Source organism: Annulohypoxylon maeteangense (genome assembly GCF_022496945.1).
Source record: "Annulohypoxylon maeteangense strain CBS 123835 unplaced genomic scaffold GGS22scaffold_1, whole genome shotgun sequence".
Classification (NCBI taxonomy): domain Eukaryota; kingdom Fungi; phylum Ascomycota; class Sordariomycetes; order Xylariales; family Hypoxylaceae; genus Annulohypoxylon; species Annulohypoxylon maeteangense.
The window spans coordinates 1,617,842-1,640,872 of record NW_025953248.1 but is presented as its reverse complement, the minus strand read 5'-3'; the positions used below and the strand labels follow the sequence as shown (position 1 = coordinate 1,640,872).

The window sequence follows — 23,031 nt, the reverse complement described above, 5'->3', positions numbered from 1 at the left end:
TAGAAATAAACCAACCCCACAATTTTAAGTGCGTAAACATCTTGTTATAATTGGCCAATATCTTTACCAGTACCAACTACCCGGACACCAATAATTCCGAATCATCAATCTTCAAATACATACCTAGAAGCTACACTCCTTTTCTCACTACTACGCATCCCTTTATCACTATTATTTTCAAAATTGGAATTTACAAGAGTCACGTGCCTACATACAACCCGCCAGTATGACATCACATCAGGCGTCAGGCTACTCCCCAGAGGAGGACGAAGATGACGATTATATGAATATGACCTTTGGAGAGGAACCAAAAGCAGTCGAGACATCGCTTCAACGGCGACAGCGACTGAAGCGCGAGGGCGAGATCAAGGGACGCGTGAAGTCAAAGGAGGAGCAAGCCGCGGAAGAGCGAGTAGAGCGCGAAGAAGCGCTCTCCCAATCCCTGTTAGAAACCGCTCGCGCGAAGAAAAGCAAGGGTTTCGCCATGATGGCAAAGATGGGCTTTAAGCCCGGCGCCGCTCTGGGAAGCAAAGAAAACGCGGAGAACGCGAGGCTGGAGCCGATTCGCCCGGAGATGAAGGATGATCGTGGTGGCATCGGTCTGGACTCGGAGAGGAAAAGGCGTCTGAATGAGGCGGCGCAAGGGGTCGAGAAGAAGAGAAAAGTCGATGAGACGGAGTTTCGAGATCGTGTTAGGAGGGAGAGGGAACAGGCGAGGATGGAGAGACAGGTTTATGCTGGGATGAAGGTCTGCGAGAAGTTAGATGAGGAGAGAGGATTGGATGGAACGCAGGAAACGAATGACGATTCGGACGAGGGAGCTACAAAGAGGAAGAAGAAGAGGGCGATATCAACTAGACCTCTCAAATCCATCCCCGTGGTCTGGAGAGGCCTTATTCGGAACCGCGAAGAAGCGGAGCGAGATCGCCGCATGCGATACGACCTAGAGCAGAGTTCGACACGCCTCCCAACTTACGTGGACGATCTAGAAGACGAAGACGATAAGAAGGCCATGGGTAAAACAAATGTGGCGTACGCTCCCGTCGAAGATCTCGATGAAGAGGATCCGGAACTAGACGAGTTCAACGCACTTGAGGTTGAGGAGAGGTTAAGAAAATTGGTGGAACATTTGAGAAAGGAGCACAACTACTGCTTCTGGTGCAAATGCGACTATCCTGATGAGGCTATGAATGGGTGTCCCGGCCTTACGGAAGAGGACCATGATTGATAATAGATTGTGGCGGCGCCCCTTCGGACTTCGGTATATCCATCCTCTTTCCATAGTTCACCCTCGGCCGGCTTAACTTTTAAGCGCCGCACATAAGATACCCTCCAGGCGTTTCTCTCGATTTCAATTATCGAGAAATAGTCTCGACGCGGTGTTTTCACTGCCAATTAACTAGTGAATTCATGACTCAACACCTATCGCGATGTGGACTATAGGATAATAAAACCTTTAACTAATTGAGATTTAATGATATGATGAGAGTGTACGTAAGTTAAGTATCACATTTAGATGAGTTGATATTTTTAATTTACCACAAGTTAAGGTCACCCAGCGCAATCCAAGCCCTCAAGCCCCCGGCGCCTTAACACCTTCCCGAGAATAGACCCTCTCTTCCACGCCAATATCCTCGTTCCTAAACCACGCCCATCTCAGCCTCAAGAACGACACTTCCATACACAGAGAATAGGAGGATAAAAAGAACTTACCAAATCTCGGGCTTTTCCGCAATAAACCTATCCATCAACTCCTTACACTCTGACGAGTCTAGTACGACGACCTCGACGCCGCGCTGCTTTAGATACGACTCGCCACCGAGAAACGTCTTATTCTCGCCGATGACCACGCGGGAAATGCCGTAGAGGAGACAAGCACCGGTACCTATTCACCCCAAACCGATTTCGGTCCCCTTAGACAAGATTCGATATACACAAGAATGACACCATTGGAGATTATGAAGAGGGATAGGAGTATAAGGCAGACTGAAGATAAAATAAGCATTACTCACACATATCGCAGGGCGAGAGGGTGGTGTACATGGTACTACCACTATACGCCGACGAGGGCAGACGGCCCGCGTTCTGGAGACAGGAAGTCTCGCCCTAGAACAAGATACACATTAGCTCAGGCCATCTAATTAAAAGCATATCTAACCATCATAAGATAGACGTACATGAAGAATAGGGTTACCGTTCTGCACCCTCATATTGTGACCCCGACCAAGCACCTTGCCATCAGCAGCGACGAGCGCCGCGCCGATCTAAATATTCCACATCTCAGCATCCGAACTATGTAAATTGCGCGGTGTGAAACCATACCGGAACGCCGCCTTCTTGGTACCCGGCCTTAGCCTCTTCGATGGCCAAGGCGAGACCCTTTGAATCATCCATCTTAGCTATACTGGCTTAAAGGGGTGACACAGCGTTGCGACAACTCGGCAGGGAAATTTCAGTAACGAAGTTGTCAGAAATCTTATAATATACTCGGTTTTAAATAGGTGCTAGATATGTAGGTTGACTGAAAGATTTGAGACCATTAGAGATAAGCCGGCTGTCCCCGCTTCGTAGCTTTTATAGTCCACTTTACTATACTAGTAGGATCGGATTTTACATATCTCTGATGTACCCCGTATACAGGGTAATCAAATAACATCGTTCACACATGGGTCGAGTATAATGTCACTAAATACAATAGAGACGCCGATTACGTAGTTTGCAAGAATGTTCTTCACGATTATGTCTGATATCCCTCCAGACATCTTGACTTCATACACGTCTAAGTGCCTGATTCCTTTTTTGGCCAAACCGCCATCTATGACCGTGGTGACGCCTTTGGTATTTCCATGCCCTTTACTTATACAACAGCCCAGCCCTAGTAACGCCGAACTTGGAAAAACAAATTGCTATGCGAATAAATCACTGCCCCAGAACCCCTGGCCTCCCCATTCCCTAACATCTACGACAGAAGATTGCGTAGCGATGCATTAGCACTCGCCCCGCTTGCAGGTCGACCGTCATTCGGTCGTGCAGGCGGATTGCTGTTCAGACTCGGTTCGCGGCTCATAGAAATTCCATCTCGAGATGGTGGGCTTCCGTGCGCGTTCATGAAAGGAGAAGAACGTGAACCAAGTAAGCCTTGGGAGAATGAATGCTCCGAAGCTCGAGGTGGCGGCGGGCTACCATTAGGAAGGCCGTGAATTGAATTATGTCCCGCATGGTATGGCGGCATATTATAAGACCCATTCTGAACCGTCGCCGGACCTCGTCGGGGTGGAGACGGTGGAATACCATTAAGCATGGGTTGTCCGAGTCCGTGCTGAATCGCCGGTCCCTGATGATGTGACATAGGTGCTATAGGCGGCGGTCGGAGATCGCGGAGATGGTTGTGGTGTATCGGACTAGGGCCAGCCGAACTGCCATTTATCTGATGAAGAGCTGGGGGGTGCTGGGTCGGGCTGCGATGCCAATCCCCATAAGGTGTACCAGGGGGTGGGTAATGGTGAGGCGGGACGGGTTGGCCACCTGGAGCTGCCATTGGGCTCGTGCTAGCATGAGGAGATGTTAAAGGTAATGGTTGAGGAATGCTTGCTGATGGAGGATGTAACGGTGCCGCAGGGATCGCCGATACAACTGTAGGTGTTGTTGTCTGCACCGGGGGAGCACGGGGTCCCCATGAATTTCCGAGATCGGCGATCCTGTTCACAGAATTCGATACATTCGGTGGGTTATTTGCTACATTATTAGGAACCGAAGGTGCCGCCGGCCTTGGAGGTTCAATGGACGGTGCATCCACTTTCGGAGGAACATGCGGAGTCAGTTTTCGGTCCTCCCTGTGGCACTTATGGCACTGGACACTCCTCTGTGCAACAAATCTCATGGCCTCGCGACTAAGAGTTCCATGATGCCCATTTGTCAGAATCTTTTGTTGAGTCTTGTCGATAGACCACCACTTCGGACTGACGTCAATACCACAGGTAAGGCAGACTTTATCACCGGATTGAGAGGCAATTGAAGATACGTCGGTACTATCAATCGGAGAAGCCCTCTGGGCCGATGGTGCCGAATTGGTAACGGTTGTGGTCGACTGTCTTCGGTTCAGGTTTGTCTGCGTTATAACGGATGGCGGTTTTGTGGCAAGATTAGCGAGATTCGCCTTGCGGACGTTGCCTGTAAGAGTAAGATCTGCCTGCTTGTAGTTATGCACGTAAAGCTGCAGGGCGTTGACAGCGGCCAGATCCTTGCTCTGACCATCGGGCTGAGGTACAGTGTCCTGCATCCGATGGACTACGCTTTTCTGAGGAATGTGTTCCTTGCACCACACAGCAGCCGACATGATCCCTGTCTCCCCTCCAATAGTCACAATGTTGTGTTGGTCTCGCCGGGAACCTTTCACCGGTGTGATCTCGAAACCAAGTAAATACCCATTTTGATGAGCGCATTCCACGTGAACTAATTGATTGTCAGCACTAGAAAATTAGTCATCTAAGAATTCAAACTTACCAGGGGCGCGGCAGTGATGACACGTCACACAAGCACCGCCTTTTTTCTTACACGCCTTGCAGACCTCGTCATATTTGCTGCGCGGTATGGACGGAATGCCTTCGGAGGGACCAAGGGCTAAAGCGTTGCCGAATTTTATCTCCGGCATCCATACGGAACAAGTAACATGAACCCAATTATTATCCGCTGTTCTCTTCAAAGGCTCCCTGGGATTAACAGGCCGATTCATATCTTCCTGCTTCTTGCGATAATACTCTGCAGCCTTCTGAGCGAGCTCACGGTCAAGCCGTTCTTTTTCCTTCTCCTTCTCGGTCTTTTTCTTGTGCGAATTCTTCGGTGGTTCTACAAAGTCGTGCTCCGTAAATTCCACTGGGCACAAGACACATTTGTAATCCTAGGTAACGGTTAGTCGGTAGGTTCCAGGAATGGCATTGTATGTACTTACGATCGATACTTGAGGATTTCTATCGTTGAGACACATATCGCAAGTCCATTTGCCGGGAAGTCGGCAGTCTATGACACCGTAACACTTCCGGTGAACGGTAAGTCGGCATTCTTTGCAAGAAAGATGAGCCGCATCTCCCGTGGGGGCCATCTGGTGGCATATTGCACAGGGCAGTGTGCGAGGCTTAGGTAGTTCCGGTGCGGGCGGTGGCGCTGCCTTCTCGACTACCTTCTCCTTCTTCTTCTGTTGGTGTTGATGAGTAACATGCGTGCTATTGGAATCCACTCCATTAGCCTCCGCCTCTTTATCGGCGATGGTCTTAAGCTTCTTGCGTGGTGGTGGTGCCTCGCTCGTACTGGGTTGTACAGCAGGCGTTGTCGCAGTAGCTGGCGTCGCCGGAGCCACCCCATTCGGCAAATTATAAACAGTCATGCTCATCATTTCTTCAGCAGCTCTAAGCTCCTTGAGCAATTCCTCGTCGACCCTTCGCCTCCACGAACGGCCTCCTGCAGCAGCAACCTTCTTGGCAAGGTCCTCTATATCTTCCCACTGGATAGCGTAGCGTCGCCACAACTCCGCGCATCGTCTACACAATGCTCCAACATATTGAATACCCTTATCTTTGTTCGAGTGTCTGCCGCCTCCCTCGGTCACCAGACCAGCTGCGCTATTGGGCGCTCGTCGCCATTGTCGCGAGGTTTTGGTTGAGCAAAATTTGCATATGAAGCTTCTCTTGAATTTCTGGGCCTTCCCCGTGTCAAACGCTGAATCGTCCTGATCGTCAGCAACATCGTCCTGGAGCTTATTCGCTGTTGCTTCGGCCTTCTTAGCTTCCTTTTTGCCCTTTCTACCAGAGAAATTACCCCAAATTTGTTTTCCTCGATCGGTTTTCTTCCAAGTATAATAGAAGCGAACAGTGGTTGAATGTTTAATCGTCTTGACATGTTTAGTGACAGGGAAGAGTTCTGAACCAAATTTGGTTACACCCTCTTCAAACTTCTTGAGCTCGGTTGCTGTTAATTCCGGTTCTTTAAAAGCCGACTTCTCAACTTTGTTCAATGCCTTTAGAGACTTAGTTGGATCGTAATCATTCTTGAACAAAGTATTAATGGCTACATCTTCGACATTTGTAGATAACTTCGGAAGATTGAACATCGGGATCAGCTTCGTTTTCGCGCTCGTCATATAGTCGTTTAGCTGGGATTCCTTTATAGACACATCCGGTGCGCCCAATGGCTTCCAAAGTAACTGGGCCGTGTTCCTGGAGTCACTATTGTCGTAGTCCTCCCCACGTGCTACATATCCAGGAGGCTCATCCTGGACCCATATCGGTCGCTTTTCTCGGGCGGCCTTCTCGGCCTCGAGAAGCGCAAGGGCTTCTTTAGATTGCTTGCTGTCTTTCTTGCCCGTCTTCTTGATCTCTAGGGGTTTCACTAATTGAACTGGTCGACCGGGCCAAGGGAGTACGGTTGCTTGATGTTTTGGTCCTAAACGGGAGCCTGCCCGAGGATATATGCGATCGTCATAGTCTAGCGCATCCTCCGGTTTGCAATGCTGGCCCAGATACCGCCAAGGCCACAGGCTTGCATGGTATATCTGCTCTGCAGTGGCGGGTTGGTGAGAGTCGTCGATACCGTCAGCAGGGCTAGTACGGTTGGTTTCAACGGCGTCATCCTCGTCTTCCCAGACCTCCTCTTCTTCGGCATCTGGATGTGTATCTAATAAGCTGGGGGTGTGTCGGGCCTCCAGCTTCCTCTCCTGGGCACGACTGCATGCAGCACAAGCCCAAGCAAAACCACGTGACGGCTTCTTTAGTAGAGGTGGGCGAACACAGTTCATATGATAAGTTTGCGAACACACGGCACAGTCGACGGAGTCATGGCTATTAGATCGAGTCAGTCGCTATTCATAATTGTGGCTCCCAATTGTATGGGAAATGGAAAATGGAAAGAGAGAAAAGGGAACGGAAAGGGGAATGAGTATCATGACGTAAGCAGGTAAAATAGGTAAATGGGGGCATGTAAAGCTACCCATGAAAGGGTACGTACCTCGCGCAGTAACCGGTACATCTCTTGCATGATTTAACGGCGCTAGTGAATTCCTTTGCTCGGCCCTGCTCCACTAAAATGTATTTCCACCGCTCATCCAACACCTTTTTGACTCGCTCGGGAACGTTGACGATTTGAAAGCACGGAATTACATCGTAATACTTCTGGATGTAGCGATCATATAGCTTCTCAAACCAGAAACAATCGGGTGTTTTTCGGTAAGCTTCCATGTCCTCGATTTCGGCTTTGTGGCGGATTTGACACTTGCCGCGCAATGAGGTTAACGGACTAATATCCGAGTGCATTGTGGCGAAGACCAGCCGAGTGTCATTCATGTTTTTAGCGATGTCCTTTGGACGGTAGTACCAATTCATTCGCAACGCTTCTACCGCCTTTGTTGCGTTGTTCTGTACATGAAGGAATTCCATGATGCGTCCAAGATAGTACGGTTCTCCGGGCGGCTCGCAAATGAGATATACGTGATCTATATAGGCCAGAGTCAATAAAAAAGAACCTCGCGATACATGATTGCAAAAATACAGGGTTTGGTTGGGTTTGGTGGCTCATACCATTTGCTTGCAGCGTGGTCCCGTCGTCCGCCACCAATTTCCCGTCTTTCAAAACCGCACCACAGCGTTCAAATGACATCATGTTCGTCATGTTGTACCCTGCGCCGGCCATCACTGGTGTTCCCTGCGTAGCGCTGCGTCTTGTCGCCGTTGCGTTAGAGCTTGTTGGCGCTGGAGTATTGGCGTGACTATTGGCATGACTATGCGCGTTGCTCGAGACCGATTGCGTAGGTGCTTTTCGCTTCTTCGACGGTCCAGAAGAGGTAGTAGCCGGCGTAACGGCCGAGGTCGCGTTGTTCGTCGAGTGCGAATGTGAATCCTTCGGTGTTGTGTGTGAACCATTACCATTACTGGCAGCCTTGCCATCCTCCGGCGCTGCACCCTTTCGTGATGTCGAAATCGTAACTCGCGGTGCATCGCTGGTGCCGTTCGCAGATGCACTAGTATTTCGCGAATTCTTCTTCGACTCGTCGTCCTTCTTCTCCGCGTAGGAGTCGTACATGTCGACATCTACATCTTTGTCCTCCGCGTAATTGGGCCGCGCCTGACCGCGATTGCGGGAGCGCGTGCCATAGGGAGATGGACCAGTCATGGCCTCCTTTGCAGAAGGGTTCGATCCCGATGAGGTTGATTTTGTCATGGGTTGGGAGTTGGCTGCATCTTCTCCCGAGTGTTTAAGGTTGGCGGATTTTGAAGGTTGAGGATTGTTGGTGGTGGTATGTGCTGATGTGGATGTGGGTGTGGACGTGGATGTGGAGGGTGCGGATGTGTGAGGTGTGCACTTATTTTGTTGCGTGGATCCGGGTTCTGGGCTTTCCTTATTATTCGAAGATGACGAAGGATTTAGCTTGTCATCGGGGTCGCTTGATTTCTGCGCCATGGTGGGCGATTAAAAGGCGGCGCATCCAATGTCACACGGAGAAACGCCGAAAGGTGGACGGCGTATTAGTTGCAGGAGACGTATGCAAAGCTGTCCCGTCCTATGAAGAGGTGCGGAAGTGCCAGAGGTGCCAAAAGTGCCAATCTAGGTGCAAACCTCGCAGTCAGAATGTTTCAGACAAGAACCGGGCAGTATGCCATGGATTTCGTTATGAGCGTTTCGCCGGTGGTACCACGGCAAGCTAGAAACAAGGGTCTGTGGGAAGCTTTACCGAATTACGTCCCACGATCGTCCTGGTTCGGTCCTCTTAAGAGAGGGTGTACGTAGAGAAGTAGAGAAGAATAAACGGGGAGATAGAGGAGGTGAATATTGCTTATTGCACCTGGCGGGAGAGTTAGATACGGGAAAGCTGCAAGGAAGAGAGCGAGAGAAAAAGGAAAATAAGCAAAACATGCAGAATATAGATTATAGAATATCCTGCCGCGTAGGTAAATGGGTGATAAAGTATTATGATGTGGGAAGTAGTGGTTAAAAAAGAAGGTGGGAGAGGGAAAAAGAGGCGTGGTAGGCGTGATAGGCGTGGTAGACGTGACGGCAAGATGTGGGACGGGAAAAGGATGTACAGGTAGAAGTAGTAGAAATAAGAAGTAATAGAAGTGAAGGTTTATGTAAAGCAAGGCCAAGATGACCGGGGAGGTTCGAGGCGGCGGGACAGACCATCAAATCGGTGTCCACTCTCGACACGACTAGCCGGGTAGGTAATAGGCCATAAGGATCACACAGGATGACAAGGTAGGGTAAGGTAGGGTAAGGTAGGCAAGGTCGGTAAAAAGGTAGGTAATAAGGTAATAAGGTAAATAAAGTGACAAGGTAACAAAGTAATAAAAAAAAGGTAGAAAGATGATGATGTGTGTACTGCTTTGCTGCTGCTATGTATGTGTGTGTGTGTACGAAGTACTGGATAGATATGGGGAATGGAGAATGGATGGGTAGATGACAGGAACCAATGACTTACCAGACTATCTAATATAAGTAATTATGTACGAAGTACGTATGATGCGTTATGTGATGTGTGTAGTGTGTAGTGTACTAGGTACGGAATGATGGATGCGTAGATGCGTGGATGCGTGGATGGATGCGTGGGTGCGTGGATGAGCCTATGTAGATATTGTCAAAGGCATGGGTCGCCAAGAACGAGCATCAACGAGGGAAGCATACGATGGTCGGCCTATGATATCGAGACTGTCGATACATAAAAAAAAGGAAGGTTAATAGGAGAAAAGCGAAGAAGGTCGATGATCGAAAATAGAAATGGAAAATCTAAAATCGAGAGATCTTCTTCTACCGAAAACTTGGGAATTCCAATAATATGTATTGATGATACGACACGGATGCTCTAACCTGGATGAAGCAGAATCGGAAAAACGAAACGAGATGTTTGGGACAAGGTACTAGGTAGGTAGGGTTGGTCTAGTAGTAGTAGGAGGTTTTGAAAAATCGAAAGTCGAAAAAGTCGAAAAAAGGTAACATACCTTGCTGCTGTGGATGGAGGAATGGATTAATAGTAGAATAAGAACATTAAACCTAAGGGTCGCCTCTTTTTTTTTCCTTTCGACGAACGTTAGAATAGTACCTCGATACATAAAAAGTACCAGGGTACACTAACATAATAAAGCTAGAACCTTGGAAATGGGAAGCTAGGAGTCGCTCTCACAAGGGCTGATATGTATTCCGAATTTCGACTGGCGCATCGCTTTAGAAGAATATTGAACATCGATGGACGAAGGGCGAAAATCCATCAAATGGTCAGAATCTTCAAAATCTTCGAAAAGCTCAAGAGGTCAAGAGATCGAGAAGATCCGTGGGGATTCAAAATGCAACATATTTTACCCATACAAGCGATTTTATTATTTCGAATGTATTCGTACCAAGCAACCAAGCATCCAAGTAGTAGGCATGCATTGATTTGCATACAGTACACACTAAACTGGGTGACTGGGGGCACCGTACGTAACGTGCAGCAGCTAAGCAACTTCTTCAATGCCCAGGCGTATGTATGGATGTAGTAAATACTAAATGAATATGAATATAAGGGAGGGAAACACCAGCGAGACCAGCGAAACTGTACTGTACCTACATACTAAATAAACTACCCGTCTAGACGCGCGCACACAACACACACAGCACACACACAAAGAAAGGCACGGGGAATTTGTGGATGGATGGGGGGGACCAGCGAGAGAAAGATGGAAAGATGGAAAGATGGAGTTGGGATCTTCAGCCATTCAAACTCTGATATTGTCCCAGCTGGAATTATTAGGAAGACGGTAGCGCCGCGGTACCGATACTTCTTAGCTGCAGGGCCAGCATACAATAATCCCTGCCACCATGAAGAATCAGGAGGGATGAAGAACTATATGTTGTACATCTACTTTGGTGTGGGGCAACGACTGAGGTTAAAAAGTCTCGCCTTGGCCCACACCATCATCCATACCCCTGTCAGTCCAACCAACTTACGCTTCCTGCTAAAAGGCTGCAGGCTCTATTCGACTTCATCTCATCATTCTTTGCATCTTAAAATCTACGCCCTGCCCTGGTCGTTCTTCTCCTCGACAAAGAAATACCTTCACGGCCGTATCGACGGGAATGTCTTTCTCTATCAACATTTTCTTCTACCTTTTCGGCCCAGTCTATACCACGTAAAATTCAATCCATCGTGGCTATATACTACTAAGTATCCTTTCAAACTAGCTGTATACCCGATCTATTTTGCCTAGCTTGCTTGCTTGTCAATACAATATTTTCGTGATGCGTTTGTATTTTTGCTTGATCATCATCACCTAGGAAAGCGCAACATGTTGGTAAGTATCTCATGGACGAAAACCGACAATTCTCTTGTTTTATACCAACACAGATCGTCGTCGCCTCATTATTTGCTGTTCGTCATTTACTCATTTTTAGAGGTGTTGCGCGCCCCGAATCCTCAAGCTCACCTCATCGGGGCGGACTGCGCATAGTATGTATGACAGGCAGCATTCCTATCACCTGTCGCACTTTTATGGGTGGGGATCTGGCCAAGATTGGCCGCGAGTCAAGACCGCCCATCCGAGATTTTCGACGCAACCAAGCGCCGTTGTCTATCTGCCCTTTTTTTGCACCGAGACGTTGCAGTAGCAACCAAATTAAGCCGCACCACATTACCTATCTATCCCGCGTTGTTTAACAAAATGGTTGTCATTAACCACGACCAGCACGTGTTTTAGCGTGATGTAGAGGGTAATTCGATCTCGGATCTTGAGACACGCTGCGAAAAGACGAGGCGCCGGGCAGCCAGTCTGGCGAGCCCTAGGCATCTTTGGCAGCCCGGACAAAAACGACAGGTGTCGAAGCAAACCCCCACCTTGCGATTCGATGGTCCAACCAGATCGCCTAGGACAGGGATGCCGACCGTCACCGCCGTGCAATACAAGAGACATACCCAAGACAACCGAGCTCATAAATCTGCGAGAAGAGTATGGCAGAGAGTACTATTTCTAATGAAAATATCCGCTTTTTTATCAAAATAATTAAAGGCCTATCCCGTCGACTGGTAGAACAATGGCCTTCGGGACGCGTATTCATTTTATTTTTCTCTCTATGCCCAATATAATAACAAGTGTTTTAAACCCGGGCGTATCCGGGGCTAGAGTGGCCCTACTCGGTGTAGAGGATCTCTAATCTAGGGTCTTCAAGGGAACCGGTCTTGAATCGTGGAGGAATGTTTGAGCCACATTATTATTCGCGAGTAAACCAGCGGAAATGATCATGCATCCGCATAAGAAGGAAGCGTCATTCTATCCTCAAGTAATTCGTCGAGTAATAGTTCGATCGACGCGAATAGACTCTAATGGTATAGAACCTACCTAGATAGGTAGAGATATACTACGATGTGGTCGGCAAGTTGATTCGTATCCAATAAGATAGGTACGCATTTCCATTTCCCTAAGGTTTTTTACTTGCTACCCAAAAAGCATCACACTCCTGATCTCTCTTCCATCGATACCTGCTGCTCCACAGTTCCTGATCGCAAGGATGGGAGCGCCCAATAATAGCTAGAAATTGGAGAAGCTTGGCATCATGGACAGCTTTCATATTCCAACATCAGCACCACCACCTAGGTAATTGCCTACTACTCCTTATTCTCACCGGTTCGACATTATCCCCGCAGGCCGGGAACTGTCCGAGGGATACTTGATGTGTACTTATCGGGCAAAAAAGCGACAAGATGAGCAAGACAAGAGTAAAGCGATAGGATGGATACTAGCTTTACTATGTCATATACGTGCAACTTAGTTTTTTTCGCCACCCACAGAGGTAAATCGGGAAGCGAATCCACTGATCTTAGGCGTACCTATCCAGCCATCCAGCCATTCAAGCCATCGTTTGTCTCCCAAAGAGTACGGACGAGGATGCATCCAGGTAGATGTACTTACCCAATGAAATAAAATGGCGCTGAGTCACTAGATTGTATATCGGGCGTGATTGCAGGTTAAATAAAAGGTTTTAAAAAGGTTTGAAGTCGAAATCGAAGCCGAGGTGATCAGGTGTTTATATCGGTACATGGTTATTAAAAGCAAATGATCAAATTCCTTAGTAACCCCGACGATGCCGAGATAGATGTAGAAAGAATCAAGGCTTTCGGCTGCTAATTAGCTAGTGGTAAAGAAAAGTCCTAGGTTCGATGTTGAGGTTGCCTATCCGTTTAATGTTACATTAGTACATACCGAAGAGGCAATTAAGTTGGAAAGGTTGACGTTGGAGGAAGACCCCCGACCGCGGCGAGGTTTCGCAAATCGGTCGGCACGGGCCACCTTTGACAAGCCAAATCAGAGATCCAATGAAAGACCGCGTGATTCAGTTGATGCACTATTTCCCTTTTGGGATTACGGCTACATTGATTACGCGATCCCGTACCTGATTATGTCAAAAGAGTGGAGACTTCGGAGACAGGCGCCATTTCCCGGGTCTATGTTGTCTGCGCAGCGCCTGCTTTGATTGATCCTCCACTAAACTTGGCATATGCAAGGGGGATTTCTCTATGCATTTCTACCGAACAACTATACACTTTCGGCACACGTGACTCGGCGTAGGTTTCGTGACTAACTTCTATCGATCCCACGCTTCGGCATTTGTTCACATTCACAAATTACAGACAGAAGTCGGAACAATTTGCATGTCACTGATATTTTCGCTTCTCTTTGTATAATGTGCATTGGAATCACCCTATTTGCTCTGAGCTAATCGATAGGTCGGATGCATCTTATCGGCATCTAATTATCAGACCCAATTTGTCGCATGGTCATCTAACCCCTTGCTCGACTAGGGGGTCCGTCATGGATCAACAGCGGGGGATTTTCCATAAGACAACACTTGAGTCAACGACTACTTTGCAGCAAAAATCATTTCATACAACCACTCTCGCAGGTCATAAAAGACCGCTTGCCGATCCCGGCGGTTCTGAACAGCAGCCGACCTCTGTACCGAGAAGGCAGAATGAATTCCAAAAAGCATCGGCTGTAGGGAAAGATATTCCTAGGTTAACCGCTAGCATCATCGTCGCTGCTGATCCCGATGCCGATACTACTACACAACCCTCCGAATATTCGCAGCGCCGGGCAGTACAAGCTACCCCCAGAGCAGTAGTTGATCGATCTCTCTCGCTATCATTTCCGAGATATGGCTTGCCTAGTTCACTAGTGAATAACCTAAGTGCTCTTGGCATCAAAGAAATCTATCCCTGGCAAAAGCAATGCCTTTTAGGTCCGGGCCTCCTAAATGGGTCAAAAAACCTGGTCTATACGGCGCCAACTGGGGGCGGAAAATCCCTAGTCGCCGATATCCTTATGCTGAAAAGGGTCCTCGAGGATTGTGACGCTAAAGCTTTGTTAGTGCTTCCTTACGTTGCATTAGTGCAGGAGAAAGTACGATGGCTACGGAGTGTCATGCAAGATATCAAGAGGCAAGATCCTCACAAAGAGGTATCCGAAAAGAAGGAAAATTCGCTTTGGCAAAGACGTGCCGGCGAAGACACTATCAGAGTTGTCGGATTTTTCGGTGGTGGCAAAGTTAGGGCTACGTGGGCTGATTTCGACATTGGCGTTTGCACTTTCGAAAAGGTGCGTTTATGTTGGTTTTCATGTGACTTAGACCTAATAGGAATACAGGCAAACACGCTTATAAACACTGCTATCGATGATTGTACCATTACTAATCTTAGAGCTGTCGTGCTGGATGAGCTACATATGGTAGACGATGATCATCGTGGTTATCTCATGGAACTTATTGCTACGAAGCTTTTAAGTCTCGAGCATGAAGTCCAAATTATTGGCATGAGTGCGACCCTACAAAACATCGATCTATTATCACGATGGTTAGATGCGCACATATACAGCACTTTCTATCGGCCGGTACCTATCGAGGAGTATCTCGTCCACGAGAGCCAAATTTACCCGGCTTCATCAACTAGTGGACTACTGAAGACCGCCACTCAACTCACTTCGGTGCATTCCAATGCGAGCCAGTCCCGGAATCATCCCGTGAGAATTATACGGCCAAGCCCACACAAGGAATTCAAGGATCCGGTATTAAATGCGGTTGTCGCATTAGCAACGGAGACAGCAAGATCAGGTTATGGTGCTCTTGTATTCTGCAATAGTCGTCGGTAAGTACCTATATATAGCTCCTTACTGAATAAATTTGTTACGAGAGGCTAATATAATTATAGTATGTCACAGTAGAATTCATTGTTAATTTTGGCTTTCTCGGAGAGAGCCATTCTTAAGTAACCCTTCCAAGCTAGGTTTAAGAATACTAACATATAAGCAGATGGCTGTGAATCCGATGCGCGGCTTATCAGCCGTGCTATAAGTGATACTTCTCTTCTCGACCCAACCATCGTGGAGAAAAGACTGGACCTTTTAGCAGACTTACGTAGTCTCAGTACGGGACTTGACCCCTGCTTGGCTGAGACGGTCATGTCTGGGGTTGCTTTTCATCATGCCGGCTTGACAACAGAAGAACGTGATTTGATTGCTAGTGCTTACGATGGCGGCGCGTTAAAGATACTGGTAGCAACTTGTAGTCTTGCCGCCGGTATCAACCTTCCAGCCAGGAGGGTCATCCTTCACAATGCACGAATGGGTCGAGATTTAGTCGGGCCCTCTATGCTTCGTCAGATGCGAGGTCGAGCAGGGAGGAAAGGAAAGGATGAGATAGGAGAGACCTATCTATGTTGTCGAAAAGAGGATCTCCAGGCCGTCATCGAGCTTATGCATGCCGAGTTACCTAACATTTCAAGCGGGCTGACGACGGATAGACATCGCATACAGCGCGCGTTACTAGAAGTCATTGCTATCAAATTAGCGAATTCGAGAGACACGGTTGAGGATTATGTTCGGAAAACTTTACTGAACCTGTCGGCAGAGCCAGATACCATCAAATCTCATGTCGAGTCAAGCTTAGAAGACTTGATTACGATGGGGTTCATCCACTCCGATGAACCCGATTCATACGTTACGACACAACTAGGCAAGGCAGTTGTCGCTTCATCACTAGAACCAGAGGATGGCGCATTCGTTTATCGCGAGATGCAGCGTGCTTTACGCGCCTTTGTGATGGACGGAGAAATGCGTAAGTATCGGCATCAATCTCATATTTGCCTATGTTGTTTAATTCTAATAGCACACCCCATATTATCGGAAATTATCTATCAAGAAAAGTTACTTACAGGGGTGTTGCAGACATTCTCTATACGTTTACGCCGGTGCACGATACATCTGTTATGATTAACTGGCGGGTGTTCAGGTCAGAAATGGAAGGCCTAGACGATAGCGGACTCCGCGTCATGACTTTCCTTGGCCTAAAACCGACGCAGGTCAACAAGATGTAAGTGATAAGGCCTACAACGAGGTACCATACTAATTTAACATAGGGCACAAGGTGGAAACCTCAAAGAAACAACGGCGGAAGAAAAAGAAATTGCGCGGATCTATCGCAGATTCTACTTAGCCCTTCAACTGAGGGACTTGTGTAACGAGATGCCTATCCATATCGTCTCTCACAAGTACGATACGCCCCGAGGCGCCGTCCAGAACCTCGCACAAACATGCCAAGGATTTGCTGCTGGGAGTGAGTAGACTCGCAAACCGCCCATCTCGTTTAATATTCTTTATCTCAAACGCTGGGACTCCAACAGATCGTCGTTTCTAACTTTAGTCGATGTAGTGATAAAATTCTGCGAACAGATGAGTTGGGGGTAAGTTCAATACATGATGTAGCAAAATGTAGCAAAATGTAGCGAGATGCAAATGATTCTCGTTCCTATCTTGTGGTCGGACTTGGGACTAACTGTGTATGTACGTACTTAGGGCGATGGCGGCCATTCTCGACCACTTTTCAGATAGGCTGAACTCGGGAGCAAAGTCAGATCTGCTGGCGCTAACCAAAATTACGTTTATCAAGAGCCGGACAGCAAGGGTATTCTACGAGAACGGGTTCAAGACGGTCGCAGCGATCGCAAACGCCGACCCCAAGGAACTGGTGCCGATTCTTATTCAGGTCCGTGGAGATATTACATACTTACCTACCTAACTATAATAGAAACTAGGTACCGGGTACTAGATACTAGGAATGCTAACGTATTTTTTTTTCTAAAAGGCGCAACCGAGCAAGGTGAGGCTCAAATCGAAGGATGAGGAAAAGTTGGAAGAAAAACTGGTTGCCAAAGCAAAAATCATCGCGGACTCAGCGAACCGGTTGTGGCGTACGCACATGACCCCGCCTATGGAAGCACCGCAGCTAATACTTGTGCAGAAATCGAGATGCAGCAGCAGGTTTATGAGGAATAGGATGTGGTCCGCGTCTTACCCCAACTCCTCTTGTACCTGTCCAGTCCATGCTCCGTCTTTTTTTTTTTACCATCAATCCATCTCCATCAATCCATCTCTATCAATTCAGCCAGTGTCTATGATTCGACAAGATCGTATTAACTCCTCCAACCCGCCAATCTCGAGTAACCTATTAGATAATTCTAATCGAATCAGACCCGATGTTGAATTTTTATTGATGTGGTCGCTGTAAGTTACTGCGGCTGCGGCGTAACCCCGAGACAAGTCGATCTTTTTCTGTTTTATCTTTCCTACACCAAGCTACCACCGCTACTACCACCACTACCACCTACACACACATTGGTATGTAGCAGGTACTTACACTGAAGTAGCGACGTCTATGGCGTCTCGGACACTGCAGCCGCGCTGTTGGTTGCCTCGACCGCCTCAGCCACTGGCAGGGGACGTCTCATCCCGTCACCAACAAGTGAGCTGCAGGCTGACCCTGTTCACGGGTGAACACTACAACCCCCCCTTCTTAAAGTATGACAAGGCATTTTTTCGCACTTTTTACCATCCGCCTAGTACTAGCGTCGATAATATGGTTAACCGCGTGAGTTATGCGCTTTAGTCGCCAAAGGACTGTTAGGCTGCCCAGGCTGCCGCAAAGACCTGTGATACATCTACATACATACATGCCTAGTTCCAGACCCTTCCCAGACCCTTCCAAGATCCTTCCCGTTCGGTTGCCTAGGGATCGGCAAAAGCCGATATATATCTAATGTCCAAGACCGGAACACAAGTGACTTGCTACGTAGTTCGTTAAAGGTAGCACCTTTTATATTTATATTTCGTCGCTGACTCTTGTGGTCGATTTTTGTATCTTGGCATACCCTTCGGCAATCTGATTAACACCAACTTCTCCACCCAGCGCCGTGAGATTTTTGGCTTCTAGGTTCTCCGCTCCAACTAGCGGAGGCGGCTCACCTCACCTCGTCACGATGACTTCCACCACGGCTCCAACGGAAAACGCCGGCGAAGGACCTAGTAGGTCGAGCCCGAGGACGATGACTCTCGGCGACGCTATGAGAGCGCCATCCGCCAATCCACCAGTCGTCGTACTAGACTCGCTACATCGCGTTGGGGAGAGAGATGAAGTTATAGATCCGAAAGAGGATCTATGGCTGACATCAGCCGACGGGTAAGCGTAGACAACTCCAATTTGATGCGCTAAACATCCCCTCGATCCCCTCCGTATGGCTCATCGATAGCAGCTCAAACCGCGTTGAATGCGAAGAGGTTGTTTTCTGATCCGCGCATTTTGAGCACGGAATCTCCTTACCTCAACTTGATACCCAAGCTGATGCAGACGCTATCATCCATCTATCGCCTTTGCCCAACATACAATACCTCATAACCAGCTTAGCTAAGTCACGTATCGCAGACGATTCAACTCTCCGATCATTCCTCTCCGTGTCGGTACCGCACCGGACTGCCAGACATTTTACGTGAGTCGCATGAGTGGTGAATGGATCTAGCCGCTGAGAAGTACCAGGTCCATAAGAGCGTCCTCTTAAAGGCAAAGTTCTTCAAGAAAGCGCTATGTGGCGAGTTCATGGAATCGGAGGCTCAGGCCATGGAGCTGCCGGAGGAAGACCCGGCGATATTCCATTTCGTCGTAGCCTTCCTCTACGAGAATAAATACATTCCGATCAAGGCGGCTTCGACGGTGCTTAGTTAGTATCTGGCTTCTGCGCGGGCAGAGAAAATGTTCTAACGAGGAGTAGTTCCCGATGATAAGGTGAACTCTCGAAGAGATGACGATCACGCTGCTTCGGATTCCGATTCTAGCGCGAGTATTCTGAGCGATTCTTCTACCGCTCGCAGTCTAAGGCGACGAGAAAGGAGACGAAGACGAGAAAACCGCCACTGGGAGAGGGAGAGGCGGAAACACCCCGGCACGCATCGGCCGGGCTGTGGTTGTCGACAATGCCTAACAAGAGGCGGACCGCCCTGTTGGAATTGCAGTATGTACCATCAAGGGATCCTTCTCTCCTTTGAGCCTGTCTCGGGAGCGAGAAGTTCTTAATCGAACCGACCGAGAAATGATCGCTCACAAGACACGCTTGAAAACCTATCTCTCCCTGAAGAAATTGCTGACTCCCGTTATCAAAGTGGCACCCCGTATCCCTCCACCCCCTCCAGGTCCAATGCCCGTCCAGATGGGTGCCGGAGTGATGGTAGTAAACGTAGAGAACCCACGACGGCGCGAAAACCGACGACGCCGCCCGAACAACCGTCACCGACCACTATCCCCACCCCCAGCCATCGACAACAACGGCACCAACGGAATCAACAACACCACAAATAACAACCCCTCCTCAAACCTCAACATCGCCAACGAAGAAATCCGCATCCAAGGCCAAGACCTGCGCACCTGGCTGCTAACCTACGAACTCAACATCGACGTGTACATCTGCGCGAACAAATTCCTCCTCGACGACTTCAAAAGCGCCATCGCGCGGTCCTGCATCGACATGCTCGAGACGGCAGGGCCTGACGCCGCACACATCGAAGTGCTTCGCCTGTGCCAGAAACTCTACGAAGGGCTCCCCGAATCCGACCGTCTCCTACGCATGATCTTCGCGCGCGTCGGCTTTCTAAACACGTACCTATGGCGGCGGGCCCATGATGCCACAGCGGAGTTTTTCCATGCGCACCCTGAGGTCAGCGCGTTGATGTTTAAGGAGACGCTGGTGAGACGCGAGGAGGAGCATGGTGAGTTGCCGGCGATGGAGAGGCCGGTTGTTGTGGCGGGCGGACCGATGCCGCCTTTTGCGCCGAATGATCCAAGGGGGTTTAGGGGACAGAGGTGGAGGGGGGATTTCTATTAATTGGGATGGGAGAGGGTTTTTTTTTTTTGGTTTGAATAAGTTGGTATTTAATGATGGGGGTGAGAGTTGGGAATAGGCTTGCTTCAAGGCATAGTGGGTTACGCGCAAGTGTACGATGGGCAGGACTAACTACCTAGGTAAGGATTGTTGGGGTGAGTCTGGTGGATTTGGGGTGTGGCGTTTCATCTTCCATTAACGAATTGCTACGGTTCTCTCTTCCTACGGCTGATTTAAAAAGCTAGCTTGATATTTAGGTATGAATACCACAAGTTATAGACTGGGTTAATCTATGGTGTCGTCACGCAGCTTGAGTAGTTGCGGGATCACGTCTTCCGGGTGCGCGCGTATGCCGTTATGGTACAGAACATTTGTCTCGAAAACCTTGATTCCCTTGATTCTGGAGGCCGTTACCCTCGCTAGGTCGGAATCGACGTACATGTCGTTGTAGCATGCTGCATAAACGGGGACTTCGTTCTTCGCCAACTGCGGTATGTCATACAGCGGCGCCCACCCATCGTACTCGGCAAGGATTTGCGCTGTTTTCTTCAGCTTCACGAGCTCGGAGCACGTGTCGAAAAGGAATGGGTATATCATCTCGCCGGAGAAATATAGCGGCTTGTCACCTAGGCTTGCGGGCCCAGCCCAGTCCTTTTGAAGCCACTGATACTCTTCTAAGCCCTGACCGACTCGCTCTGCTGCCCATTTTCCGGCTACGCCTGGGCCGAAGCACCAACACGGCTCATGTAGTAGGGTGTAGATAGGGGCAATATCCCAGGCGCCGTCTTGTTCCAATTCATTCAAGGTGTAGCGGGTGAACGCGCCGAATTGATCTAAGTCCGCCTTCATCCTCACTATGTAATTGTGAACCCGGTCAATACCCCCGTGAGCGCCGAAATTGAGACCAACGGTCATTAACCGTTGAACTGTCAGAAAACTACCAGTAGGCAGCGGGATTCCCTTCTCGCCGCCAAGCTCCTGGATCTTCCCCGCGACCCATTTGACGGTAGCAATGTCTTCCGGGAACTTCTTGTAGTAGGCGTTGTTTCGTTCTATACACCTCTTATATGTGGCCGCATACACATCTGCAGGACCTTTATCCAAGGCGGCGAGTCCGCCTGTGATGAAGGATTCCCGGAGGCCTTCCGAGGCGAAAGAGAGATAGGTCAAGGTCATCATACCGCCGAAAGATTGGCCGAAGGTAGACCATTTTTTCTTCTCGGGCGGGTAATCTTTAGTTAGACAGAGACGGACAGCTTCGCTATCCTTGACGAGGGTATCAGCTCTGAAGAACTTGAGGTAATCGGCTTGCTCCTGAGGACCACCGATGCGCTCAAGGGTATTAGCGGCGATGGTGCTGCTGAGTCCAGTGCCACGTTGGTCTAAGAAGAGCAACTCGTAGCCCCTTTCGAGAAAGTAAGATGATATAGGGGAGTCTTGAGGCGAAGATGTACCGAAACCAGGGCCGCCTTGAAGGAACACAAGATAAGGCCTTTGCTCGACCTCGGATGTTTCGACGATAGGTCGCACATACTTGATGCCACTTCTTGCAAAGAGTCTAATGGGTTTCGAATTTGGGTTGGAGTGATCAAATGGGACCTCGAACCATAATTCCTTTACGAGGATCTTGCCTGACGTAGCTTGTGTTAGTTTACACAGGAACTATACATACCCATGTCCTAGGTCGATAGACAAACCTGGAACGAGATATGGTTTGCTTTCAGAAACCAGACGGGCAACGACCGGAGCCATGATTGACCCTTAGTATAACTCTTTTTATATAGAGTTACTTTTTCTACGGCTGCTCTTATCTTGCGGTCGCTTGTATAGATGTACAAGTTTGGGTTAAGCGGGGAAGGGTTGCGAGTTCCAAGTTGCGATCAATCAGAGTTGAGTTAAGCTAGTCTTGTGGATCCTGATTCAAGAGTACCTTGGTATAGTCGTTTATATAAATCTAAGTAAGTACATACATATGTAGTATATTCTCGACTTGTGGCTATTAAAGGAAACTCCCTCTTATCGTAGACGTTGCTGCTACCCTTTGATAACCTTGCCTGACGTAATTCGTTATCAGGGTTGTCGAAGATTGGTATTAGGTGGTTTTTTTCTTTTATATACTTAAGACCTATGAATATATGTAGATACTTGCGCTTTTAACCGAAGTCTTCGTTTGGGAAACGATAGCAACTATGCCTAACTAGCTATCTAGGTATTCTAGTAATTATATGCAATTCCTATCTGTCTGTCTAGGTCGCTAGGGAGTGTTTCGGGATGTGTCTTTGTAGGTTTATCGGATGTCGTACCGGATATATCGAGATCATAACTAAGTTCGACGTTGTTAAAGACGTTAAGATGGTATATGGGAGGTAGGTTTATGGGGAATTGTACTAGGAACAAACTATTCGTCTAAAGGCACGGTGTCAATGGCCCAAATCGCGATGACCCATGCTGCCAACCTTACCGTATCAAATTACCAGTTAAGGAGATAGATACTGGCGCTGAGATAACTCTCTTTTTGGAGTCGCTAGTGACAACATATTAGTCACCGGAACTTCAACTGTTGACACCGTGGCTTTAGACGGACCGACTATAAACCGCAAGTAGTAGGTATATGATACATGATACATGACTGAGTGAGATATGAGTGAATCCAGAACTATAAAGTTTCTTAATAAAAGACACGACGAACCAACTTATTATGAAAACAAAACATCTAGCACTGTAAAATTCAATGCCACATACTTGATGGATCTTAAGTAGACTTATTATAGACTTGTGAACATCGACCCAAGGATAGCCCAAGGATACATAGCTCAAACTCTTCCGACGAG

General features: G+C 48.3%; 6 protein-coding genes across 6 annotated transcripts; 3 read left to right on the top strand and 3 right to left on the bottom strand.

Moving 5' to 3' along the window:
- The first annotated feature begins 18 nt into the window (after positions 1 to 18).
- Positions 19 to 1,619, top strand: GGS22DRAFT_6504 (uncharacterized protein). Its single transcript, XM_047967670.1, has 2 exons — positions 19 to 1,490; positions 1,611 to 1,619. Exon 1 carries the CDS (start codon positions 227 to 229, stop codon positions 1,226 to 1,228), a length of 1,002 nt encoding a protein of 333 aa, XP_047823784.1. The 5' UTR covers positions 19 to 226; the 3' UTR covers positions 1,229 to 1,490; positions 1,611 to 1,619.
- GGS22DRAFT_149593 (putative cytosine deaminase) lies at positions 1,198 to 2,516 on the bottom strand. Its single transcript, XM_047959164.1, has 6 exons — positions 2,323 to 2,516; positions 2,178 to 2,264; positions 2,013 to 2,106; positions 1,714 to 1,885; positions 1,553 to 1,640; positions 1,198 to 1,492 (listed from the first exon to the last, which is right to left on the bottom strand). The coding sequence occupies exons 1-5, from the start codon at positions 2,392 to 2,394 to the stop codon at positions 1,574 to 1,576; spliced, it is 492 nt and encodes a 163-aa protein (XP_047823783.1). The 5' UTR covers positions 2,395 to 2,516; the 3' UTR covers positions 1,198 to 1,492; positions 1,553 to 1,573.
- A 291-nt stretch (positions 2,517 to 2,807) lies between these two features.
- GGS22DRAFT_6464 (uncharacterized protein) lies at positions 2,808 to 8,709 on the bottom strand. The gene is made up of 5 exons (XM_047967656.1): positions 7,566 to 8,709; positions 6,997 to 7,480; positions 4,949 to 6,830; positions 4,504 to 4,897; positions 2,808 to 4,452 (listed from the first exon to the last, which is right to left on the bottom strand). The coding sequence occupies exons 1-5, from the start codon at positions 8,443 to 8,445 to the stop codon at positions 2,960 to 2,962; spliced, it is 5,133 nt and encodes a 1,710-aa protein (XP_047823782.1). The 5' UTR covers positions 8,446 to 8,709; the 3' UTR covers positions 2,808 to 2,959.
- A 4,933-nt stretch (positions 8,710 to 13,642) lies between these two features.
- GGS22DRAFT_194238 (P-loop containing nucleoside triphosphate hydrolase protein) lies at positions 13,643 to 17,745 on the top strand. Its single transcript, XM_047965475.1, has 10 exons — positions 13,643 to 14,600; positions 14,649 to 15,145; positions 15,219 to 15,229; positions 15,310 to 16,113; positions 16,224 to 16,368; positions 16,415 to 16,611; positions 16,708 to 16,738; positions 16,851 to 17,040; positions 17,140 to 17,245; positions 17,296 to 17,745. The coding sequence occupies exons 1-10, from the start codon at positions 13,818 to 13,820 to the stop codon at positions 17,328 to 17,330; spliced, it is 2,799 nt and encodes a 932-aa protein (XP_047823781.1). The 5' UTR covers positions 13,643 to 13,817; the 3' UTR covers positions 17,331 to 17,745.
- On the top strand, positions 17,726 to 20,344 carry GGS22DRAFT_6412 (uncharacterized protein). The gene is made up of 7 exons (XM_047967640.1): positions 17,726 to 17,852; positions 17,941 to 18,137; positions 18,241 to 18,510; positions 18,754 to 18,817; positions 18,865 to 19,045; positions 19,097 to 19,336; positions 19,485 to 20,344. Exons 3-7 carry the CDS (start codon positions 18,311 to 18,313, stop codon positions 20,201 to 20,203), a joined length of 1,404 nt encoding a protein of 467 aa, XP_047823780.1. The 5' UTR covers positions 17,726 to 17,852; positions 17,941 to 18,137; positions 18,241 to 18,310; the 3' UTR covers positions 20,204 to 20,344.
- GGS22DRAFT_6429 (alpha/beta-hydrolase) lies at positions 20,345 to 22,143 on the bottom strand. Its single transcript, XM_047967647.1, has 2 exons — positions 21,898 to 22,143; positions 20,345 to 21,831 (listed from the first exon to the last, which is right to left on the bottom strand). The coding sequence occupies exons 1-2, from the start codon at positions 21,950 to 21,952 to the stop codon at positions 20,486 to 20,488; spliced, it is 1,401 nt and encodes a 466-aa protein (XP_047823779.1). The 5' UTR covers positions 21,953 to 22,143; the 3' UTR covers positions 20,345 to 20,485.
- Positions 22,144 to 23,031: the final 888 nt, after the last annotated feature.